The following is a 10,134-nucleotide window of genomic DNA, read 5'->3' as shown; positions in this document are numbered from 1 at the left end:
AAAATCATAAATTTCCAAGAGAAATTAAGGATACCCTTTCAAAAAATCTTTAGAATTATTAGCTAGAAGCAAGGAAGTAGCACTTTTTCTTTGTGTTGGAAGATTTGGATAGGAATTTTTAAGCATCTGGTGGTATTTAGGGCATTTTCAGAAAAACAGAGTTACTGATTGGGTACTTACCCTGGTCATGTGCTTGCATCATGTTAAGCGGAAAAACAGACACAAATTTGAATATACACTTTTGATCATAAATATATTAAAGAGACATGGAAAATGCCCATGATTATGTTTTATGAATAAAAACCTCTCATGAAACCAAATTCTATATATGAGGATGATTCGTATTTTCAAAATGCAATTGTTCTTTTTAGAAGCACACTACAGAGAAATTATTTAAAAAGCCAAATAGGTATCCTTCAGGGTTGGGAATAAGAATATACTTTAAACATCTTTTTAAAAAAAATCTATGTTTTTTGAAAATGGTGATGTATTATTTTTGAACTGGAAAATAAAACATGTATTAAACACTCAGGAAAGAAAACAGAAGAAGGAAAAACAGCGAACCATGACCCGAGGTTCATTTGGTGAGCTGGGATCACGAGTGTTCTCTTCTTTCAGTTATTTTCCCTGTTGTACATTTTTGTGACAAAGCATATAGATATTTTTATAATTGGGACACGATGAACTCTTTAAAAATAAAGCTCAAACCCTCTATCCTTGTTTACAGTTTTATCCGCCAAAGGGAGTTGGGTGGAGCTTTCACAAAACAGTTTAAAATTTAGGAATCAGTTAGCTCAGGGGTTGGCAAATGTTTTCTGTAAAGAGCCAGATAGTCAATATTTTAGGTATTGTGGTCCATACGGTCTCTATCGCAACTATGCAGCCCTGCTTCTGTGGCAGGACAACAGATACAGGCAGTAAGTAAAAGAACAGGAGTGGCTGTGTTCAAAAAAAAAAATTTATGGATGGATACTGACCTTTGAATTTCATCTAATTTTCATGTGTCACGAAATCTTCTTTTGATCACCTTCCCCCAACCCCAACCATTAAAAATGTAAAACCATCCTCAGGCCATACAAAAACAAGTGGCAGGCTGGATTAGGCCCACAGGCCATAATTTGCTGATCCCTGTGTTCAGTGAAATCAGGAATGTGACGAATGAAACCTCCCACGGTTATGCTGAAAGACCCCAACAGAGATGGCCAGTAAACTGTGTTAACTTTTTAATTTCATTTTATTGTTTATTTTATTTTATTTTATTATAAGGAAAAAGCCATTGGGTTTTTTTTTTTTTTTTTAAGATTTTATTTATTTGTCAGAGAGAGAGAGACAGCACAAGCAGGGAGAGCGGCAGGCAGAGGGAGAAGCAGGCTCCCCACTGAGCAAGGAGCCTGAGCAGGGAGTCTGCTTGGGATTCTCCCCCACTGCCTCTGCTCCCCCCCGCCCATACTCTCTCTCTCTCTTAAATAAATAAATCTTTAAAGGAAAAAAAAAAAGAAAATGACTACCCCTGTACCCCCTGTGCTCAACCAATGAGAAAACACACTTTTCTCCAAAGACCTTTGGACTTTCCTTCAAAACAATCCCTCCAACTTCCTCCTTCTTCATAACATGTTCTTCTTGTTGGACTTGCCTATGGTTTTTCTGCAGCTTATATATCTTGAGTTACAATTCTCTACTATTCCTGAATAAACTCATTTTGCTGGTGAAATAATGGTTTTATTTTTAAGATTAATAGGCTTTATAAAAAAAATTACTCCTGAAGAAAATCACAATGCTGGGTGCTGAAGACTGCAACTTTTTTCATGATGTACACAGCACCATCAGTCTTGTCTTTCACTCCCCGAAAACCTTCTTTAGATTACTGTTATTGCAGCAAAAATAACATTTAGTGAGTGAAATCACAAGTGATTGCTTCTATCATAGTCAATAGAAAGTGTGGAAAATAATTGGAAGACCATTTTTTTAAAAATTATGCAGAAAGCAAACAAATGTAGCTAAATTAAGTACTGGTTTGGGACAGTTTGTACATTATGAGATGCCGGTGTTTATTAGGCTAGTGGCTAAAGGTGTTTCCTTTAACAAACGCTTATTTTCTTTTAAATCCACCTTCATTCCCCACACCATAGATGACTAAATTCACAATTTTGCTATATACCTACCGAGGCTCTTCTTAAAATAAACAAATATATAGGGGCGCCTGGGTGGCTCAGTCCACTGAGCAACTGCCTTTGGCTCAGGTCATGATCCCAGAGTCCTGGGATGGAGCCCCGTGACGGGCTCCCTGCTCAGCGAGGGTGAGGTGGTGGTGGTGGTGGTGTCTGCTTCTCCCTCCTCCATGCTGTCTCTCAAATAAAATCTTTTTTAAAAAATTAAAAAATAAATGTACGAATGGACGAGCTCATTCCATACAAATTATCCAAATTCTAACCTAGAGTTTCTAAGGGCTGGAAGGTCAGAGTAAGGGTCTGTAGCTCTGCTGCTTCTTGAACTACCTTATCTCTGTGTAACTCTAGTTGCAAACAGCAACCCTTGATGCTGGGCACCTCTGAAAAATGGGGTGCCTTGGGTTCCACCTAAAAGCATTAAAGAAAAGTAACATTTTCACAATCATTCTCTTTATGCCTGCATTGCTAAGCCTGACACCCTTGCTGGGAAAATGTGGAGCTAAGGATGTGGAAGGCTGTTTCACCCTCATTTTGAAACATAGACTTTGTTTTTGATGAATGCTCTACTTTTATGTGTTACATTACAGAAACTTGAACAGGGAGGGTTAACCAAATACTCTTTGGCCTTTAAAAGTAGCTTGAAACCTCTTCCAACCAGATCAGCCCTAGTGCCGAAATCTGCATTCTGGCTTCAATTCACGATGGCCTGCTAGCTGCAGTCCCAATTTGAATATTTCATCATGCAAGAACCTTCCACGTAAAAAATACTGCAGTTCCTTATCCTTCTTAGTATAAGCCACACGTCCACGGTATGATAGTATGGTTAAAATATTCACTTGTGCATTAAGGAGCGTCCTCCAAAACCATGAACAGCAAGAAGCAAGGGGTCACAGATGGCCAAATATTTTTGCAGAGCCTGAGTTTCTTTTACCCAGTACTTTTCGGGGTATCTAAAAAAATACTTCAGACAAAAGAGAAGCGTCATTTGCTCTAGCGTATCTTCACGGGAGAAACAATGACGAACAGCACTTCGCGGCCTAATTGGAGCACATACTCTCAACCGCGGCCCTTCCAGCGCCGGCCCCTGACGGCCACAACCACGCCCATCCCCGCCCCTCGGCTCCGCCCATCGCGGGTGCAGGTCGCTTGGGCGGTTACGGCAAAGAGGTCCCAGCCCCGCGTAAACTTCCGGCTCCGCGGAAATTTCCGTCCCTGGATCCAGCAGGGAGGTCCCAGGGGCGGCACCGGAAGTGACGCAAGGGCGCGCCCTCCATTTTGTGAAACGCAGGAGCAGCTAAGTGCGTCAGTTGTGGAGAGGCGTAGACGAGTTTAGTCCTGGTCTGCGGGGAGGTAGACGGCTCCGTCGCAGACTACGGACCTCTCTGGTCTCCGCTGCCAAAGATCCTGTCCGGTAGGTGAGTGGCTCACTTTGAGGGAAAGGCTTCTCGGATCGAGGCTTCTTCATGGCCGCTCAGATCGTGAGTGGCCAGGGCTGCTCTCTTTGCGGAGGACGGCGTCCAATGAGCGCAGTATATTCGAGGTGGGCGCTGGGGCACGTCTCCCTTTGGGCATTGTTTGAGGGGAACTGATGGTGGAAGGGCGGTCGTGGTTATGGTCGTTTTTACACGGGCTCGTGTGCCCCTCCCTGCCTCCTTACCTCTTCACTACCCGGACCCCCCCGAGTATTGGGCCGAGACCTTTGCTCGGGGTGCGGTTAGGGCTTTCTGCGGGCGGGTACAGTGACTCCAGAACTGTGGAGTCCCGGGGAGGGGGAGGGAGAAGGGCGTTTGGCACGCGCGGCTCACCCCACTGCTGTCTCCGCCGCCGCCATTTTGTGGCTGCCAGCGTCCGCCCGCCGCCGTCTGGGCAGGCGCGGCGGTGGCGTCGCGAGATTCCGGCTTCCACCCGCTGTGACGCTCCTGGGAGGCGGCGACGTGCGCGCGGCTCGTCGCCATTGGGCTGGCCTTGCGGAGGGCGGGGTCGGCTCCGCCCGCACTTCTCGGCCTTTCCTAACTGCGGCAGATGGGAGGGGGCCAGAAGAGCCGGGGAGAGAGTGCGGCTGCGCAGTTCCAGAGGCGGCAGTGGGCGTTGCGGTTGCTGCGGTCTGGGCCCAGGGAAGGATCGTGTTGGGAGCCGAGTTTTAATTTTGTCTGCAAGGGACCTGGCCTAATAAGAGGCAACTCTTGGCAATCTTGTTTATAACATCACCGGGTAAACATTTTATTTTATGCCGTTTATGTTTTTGATCCCTTGACCAGGCATTCTTCTGACATTCACTGGTATTGTCTTAATTGAATTATTTTGTGACAGGAGATACTAGCCGGACACCATGAGTGGTTGTCGAGTATTCATCGGGAGGCTAAATCCAGCGGCCAGGGAAAAAGACGTGGAAAGATTCTTCAAGGGGTATGGACGAATAAGAGATATTGATCTGAAAAGAGGTTTTGGTTTTGTGGTAAGTACTTACAACTGGTTGTTTAGAGCTACTGTTAAGTCGGTAAAGATTTTGATAAGCAGTGGTTTTGATTTTACTGAGTTGAGGGTATTTTTAAGGGATAAAAGAAGCTCACGGTTAGTTGGAGGGAAACCACTCCTCACTTTTCCGTTGAGCTTATGTGTGTGGCACTGTCATTGAGATACTCATGCTGTCACACGGTTTTAGTGATTTTTAATATGGCGTAGAATACACTTTAAAGACAGGTTAAGCACTGGCTTTTTTTTTTTTCCCCCCATGTTTACATTTTAGGAATTTGAGGATCCCAGGGATGCAGATGATGCTGTATATGAACTCGATGGAAAAGAACTGTGCAGTGAAAGGTGAGAACGTTAGTTTTGTAACTAGTTAGCACTGTAAGATAGACTAGGTCAGCTGGCATATTTCAAAGTAAATGTTGGGTAGCTTGTGTGCATTACAAAGCCTTTTTTTCCCCTTCCTGTAGGGTTACTATTGAACATGCTAGGGCTCGGTCTCGAGGTGGACGAGGTAGAGGACGCTATTCTGACCGTTTTAGTAGTCGCAGACCTCGAAATGATAGACGGTATGTGATGGATCGTGAATGGTTGCCTTGAACAATCATTACTGCAGGAGGAGTTTTTAATGCTTAAGAACCATTAGCAATAAGTGGTTTTGGTACTTAGCATATAATCATTTCTATTATTTCTGTGTTAGTCCATTGTTCCTGATGAGTGTGTGTAATAAGTCTTACTATAAAATAATTCAGAAACTCGATGGGAGTCATTTGAATGACTTGTTCTGATTGTTTGAATTTGCCCACAGTCGAACACAGTAGGTACACACTGCTGCATTTCTTCCATTGTGAGTACTCATTTTCTTCCTCAGAAATGCTCCACCTGTAAGAACAGAAAATCGGCTTATAGTTGAGAATTTATCTTCAAGAGTCAGCTGGCAGGTTTGTTGAAATACAGTTTTGAGCTGTTTTAATGTGGCTTTTTAAAAATTAATGGGTTAGTTAATGTTTTATTATGTTTTATTAAAAGTAATTTTATCTTTAATTAAATTAATGGAATTAATTGTAATTTTAAAATTTTAATTAAACGTAATTGGGGGATGTTTGAAATTTTAATATTAGTGATCAAATGTTTAATGTTTTGAGGATATTTTTTCTTGTTTTTAAAATCAATTTTAACCAAATATTAAACCCTTTATTTGCCAGCCTATCTGTGTCGTTGGCCTTATGACGAGGAGTGCCTGTGGGTTATCCTAATCGTTGTCTTGGTCACTCTTGGTTGGGCCTGGTTGACTTTGCCAGTCAGCTCCTACAGTGATCAATTGGCCACCTCTAGATCTGTGTTTGCCGGTCTAGACGTAATCGGTGCACTTACTTGAAGTGCCAGGTTGCAGCGATCCCAGAGCGTTGATAACGTGATCTGATCCCTAAGTTGAGAGCTGTCTTCCTGTAACGCTTCCGAATAAGAGGTCCTGGTCGAAAAGAGTTGAAAGATACGAAATTAGGTGGTCGTTGGAATCCTGATCGCAGTAAAGTGGTCCTTGGTAACTGCACAAGAGTAGAACATGTCTGCATCCGCCAGTAGTCTGCTAATAGGGAGGGCTGTGCGATTAAAGGCTTCCATCGATTGGGTAGTGTCCTTCAAGTGGGTGGCGAAGAGCCAGTCGGGCATATGTCATGAAGGTTTCTCCGACCGATTAATGGTTTGCTGCTTGACTAGCCTAGGGAAATAATAATAAAGGTAAAGTAAACTTTTTTAATGACATATGGGGCACAAAATAACTGGTGTCTTGTAAATGTTCTGTTTTTTTTTTTTTAATATAAAATTCCTACTTTAGTCTTTACTTTAAAAATATGTACTGTTTCTTTTTGTTTTTTTTTTTGTTTTGTTTTGTTTTTTTCCTTTTGTATTGAGCTCAGTATAAACTAATACTACTTTAATGTTAAAATGTGAATATCCTCTAGCATTTTGCTTAAAAGCAATAATGCTTTTTGCTTATTTCGTGCCCTGGCATAGATAATTTTTGAATTCTGATAGAATACAAGTGTGGTAAATGCCATGTTTGTACTTTATCTAACATCTTCTCTTCCAGTAGTCTTGTTTTTTATACCATGTGGTTGTTTGTGTGTCAAGTTGCCTTTTCTTTGCTTGACACAATTGTCTTGTGTTAAGGATCTCAAAGATTTCATGAGACAAGCTGGGGAAGTAACCTTTGCGGATGCACATCGACCTAAATTAAATGAAGGGTGAGTGTGTATTGAAGGTCATAACAGCCTTTTAAAACCTACTGAAAGTTTTACTGTGAATGTTTCCTGAAAACTTAGAATTTGGATATGTTGGAGCGCAGTGGTTCTCCATTGAGGATGAATTTGCTCTGTAGGGGGGCACTGGACCACACTTTTGGTGGTTGTGATGGGTCGAGGGTGCTCCCAGCATCTTGTGGGTGGGTAGAGGCCAGGGATACTGCTAAACATGGCCACCAAGCATAGGAAAAGCCCTCCACTACAAAGAACTGTGTAGCTTAAAATGTCAATGGTTTGGAGGTCAAGAAACCTTGTAATGCTGTTCTCAAGCTCTAAGATTCTTAACCAACTGAGCCACCCAGGCGCCCCAAGCTCTAAGATTCTTAATATAGCAGTAGCAAAAGTATCTAGGAAAGGTAATCTAGATACTCTGGATTGCTATACGTAGTTTGAGACCAGACTACCAGATGTATATAACTTTACAAATGGCTTTTTTTCATTGTAGGGTGGTTGAGTTTGCCTCTTATGGTGATTTAAAGAATGCTATTGAAAAACTTTCCGGAAAGGAAATAAATGGGAGAAAAATCAAATTAATCGAAGGCAGCAAAAGGCACAGGTATCTCTCTTAACATTTAAGACAAAGTTTTAGTTGGTGGGTTTGTAGGGCCTGCCACTTATGTTGTATTTTTTTGTTTTTTGTTTTCCTTTCTAGTAGGTCACGAAGCAGGTCTCGTTCCAGGACCAGGAGTTCCTCTAGGTCTCGTAGCCGGTCTCGTTCCCGGAGTCGCAAGTCTTACAGCAGGTCCAGGAGCAGGAGCCGGAGCCGGAGCAAATCCCGTTCTGTTAGTAGGTCTCCTGTGCCTGAGAAGAGCCAGAAACGTGGTTCTTCAAGTAGATCTAAGTCTCCAGCATCTGTGGATCGTCAGAGGTCCAGGTCCCGATCCCGGTCAAGGTCCAGATCAGTTGACAGTGGCAATTAAACTGTAAATAACTTGCCCTGGGGGCCTTTTTTAAAAAAACAAATTCCCAAACCATACTTGCTAAAAATTCTGGTAAGTATGTGCTTTTCTGTGGGGGGTGGGGTTTGGAGGGGGGTTTGGGTTGGGCTGGATATCTTTGTAGATGTGGACCACCAAGGGGTTGTTGAAAACTAATTGTATTAAATGTCTTTTGATAAGCCTTCCGCTCACATTTTTGTGACTGTCTGAAGTGTATAGTTTGTGTATATTGAGAGAGCTCTTTTATAACTAAAGCAAATTTAATTTTTTTGTACTAGAAAAGATTTGAACATTTTAGTTCTTGGTTATTCAAATATGTTAATTCAGAATTAGTTTAATGCCTCAATTAAACTAATTAATAGCTTTGGACATTTAAAAGAGCTCTAAATTTGCTTGTACATAAAGGCTTGCGTTTTCCTTGTTAGGGTCAAGGGTGTCCTCCCACCCACCCTTTAACAGCTGCCTGACAAAGACACGTTAAAGCAGCTGTTGTTATTGATAATAAAAGATTATAAAACTGCTTTTGTCTGTTTGTCTGAAGGATGTATGCTATTACTTTTTCCTCCCCATCTGTGTTCACGTTTAAAATGCCGTGTAGAGAATCCTGGAGTTTGGTGGTGGATTTTTAAAGGTTTGTTTTGTTTTGTTTTGTGTTTTAATTTAAATCTTATCCTTGCCATTTCTGGGCTAGTCAAAACAAGGGCAGAGAAGTTGCATACTGTCCCAAAACAATGACGGTTAAGTTCCCTGTGTGTGATCCTCTCCCATGCTCTTTCCCTTTAATCACTTTAAAGAAATTGGTATCAATCAGGCTATTATAGTCCGTAGCCAAGAGAAGAATTAATTGGGGAAGCAAATTGTAAAAATGTTTTATGCTTATTTTAAAGGTAATATAATTTTGATAGATTACCATATAAAGTTTAAGTCCATGCACAAGAATGTTTTAAGGGGTTTCACATGTTTTTTCTTTCAATGAGGAGCTGTGGATATGGCAGTATGTTAAAAGGAAAATCGTTTAATAGAGAAGAAAACTGCTTAAGGTTCTACATCCATCTTTGTTTTGAGTCCTATACCTGTAGATAATGAGCTTTATTGTCTCCTAGTAATCTCAGAGACTTAGATTTTCTTAGTCCTCTATAGGAGTGCTCGGTTGGATAAATGTTTGGTTATGGTGAATGGCATGTAGTAGCCAGATAACATCACAAATATCTTCCCTTTATGTCCACTGAATCCTAACTGCTACTTCGTACATAATAACCACTTTACAGGAGGGAATTCAGGGCCAGAGAAGAGTCAAGTAAATGGTGGACTGGTACTGGAATTGAGGAAGTCTAGTTCCCCAGAACCTGAAAAGCACATTTTCTTTTCGTGGATACTCATCTGCCCTAGCCTTGCAGGGGATTTTGAGGAAAGAAGTACCAGAAGGATTGCTTTTGGCTTCCCAAAGTATGGGGATTGGGTAGGAGGAATCTATTTGGGGGTAGGTTTGAAAAGTTGTTTGTATACATTTGTCGTACCCAAAACTATAGAAACTCATGCCACAAAATGGGGAAGCTGATCCTTCTACCATGAATGAGGCGGATTCTAGGGAGAGTTTGAGTGTTGTGCTTATTAATTTACTCGGGTGGAGGCTTAATTAATGTAAAGCAGCGGAACCTTTATATCTTTATTAGGTTGGAAGGCTGGAAATGAGCCAATTGCTACCAAATGGAAAGAGGCAATTTTTTCCCCTTAGGCTTTTATATGTAACTGGGTAGTATAATGGATGTATTTCTTGATGTTTTACCAGTTGACTCTTCTATTTTTAGTTTCTCACCTTTCTTTACCCCTAAAGTGTCAGTGGCTTACCAATTTACTATTAGAAATATTTGTTACAGAGTGAAGCAATAAAATAAGGCCCTTTGAGCAAATGGTAGAGATGACTGGGAGTTGGCTTGAACCAACAAATTAACCTTAATTCCCAGATCCAGGATCTGAGAAATAGGAGTCTGAGTATAATCCTAGGCAAAATTTTAGGGCCAGCTTTTGTGTGACATAGTGTAACTTGTTTTCTTTATATATTTCTTTTACCTAGTTCTCTGTTGAAGGATAATTTGGGAGTATACTAGATCTCAGATCTACCCCTACCTTCCTGAGAAAACTAATTCTGTTGGTTCTGCTTAACCAAGTTTCCTGGCTGGTGATGACTGCTAGTTGGTAGAACAATTTGAACAGATTCGTAGATAAGGGTATATATAATATGTAAAAATAGTTGGG

General features: G+C 41.5%; 1 protein-coding gene across 4 annotated transcripts; it reads left to right on the top strand.

Annotated features, from left to right (window-relative positions):
* The first annotated feature begins 3,414 nt into the window (after positions 1 to 3,414).
* On the top strand, positions 3,415 to 8,399 carry SRSF5 (serine and arginine rich splicing factor 5). Of its 4 annotated transcripts, none has more exons than XM_034993381.1 (8): positions 3,415 to 3,708; positions 4,479 to 4,623; positions 4,915 to 4,985; positions 5,108 to 5,206; positions 5,509 to 5,578; positions 6,810 to 6,883; positions 7,386 to 7,496; positions 7,593 to 8,399. In XM_034993381.1, exons 2-8 carry the CDS (start codon positions 4,498 to 4,500, stop codon positions 7,858 to 7,860), a joined length of 819 nt encoding a protein of 272 aa, XP_034849272.1. In that variant the 5' UTR covers positions 3,415 to 3,708; positions 4,479 to 4,497; the 3' UTR covers positions 7,861 to 8,399. The 4 variants fall into 4 exon arrangements, with proteins under 4 accessions (XP_034849272.1, XP_034849273.1, XP_034849274.1 ...); XM_034993382.1 differs by having other exon boundaries at positions 3,432 to 3,583; XM_034993383.1 differs by having other exon boundaries at positions 3,464 to 3,579.
* Positions 8,400 to 10,134: the final 1,735 nt, after the last annotated feature.

Source organism: Mirounga leonina, unplaced genomic scaffold (assembly GCF_011800145.1).
Source record: "Mirounga leonina isolate KUSES-001 unplaced genomic scaffold, KU_Mleo_1.0 Mir_82, whole genome shotgun sequence".
NCBI lineage: Eukaryota > Metazoa > Chordata > Mammalia > Carnivora > Phocidae > Mirounga > Mirounga leonina.
The sequence above is the reverse complement of the archived record's forward strand: the minus strand, read 5'-3'. Positions and strand labels throughout refer to the sequence as shown.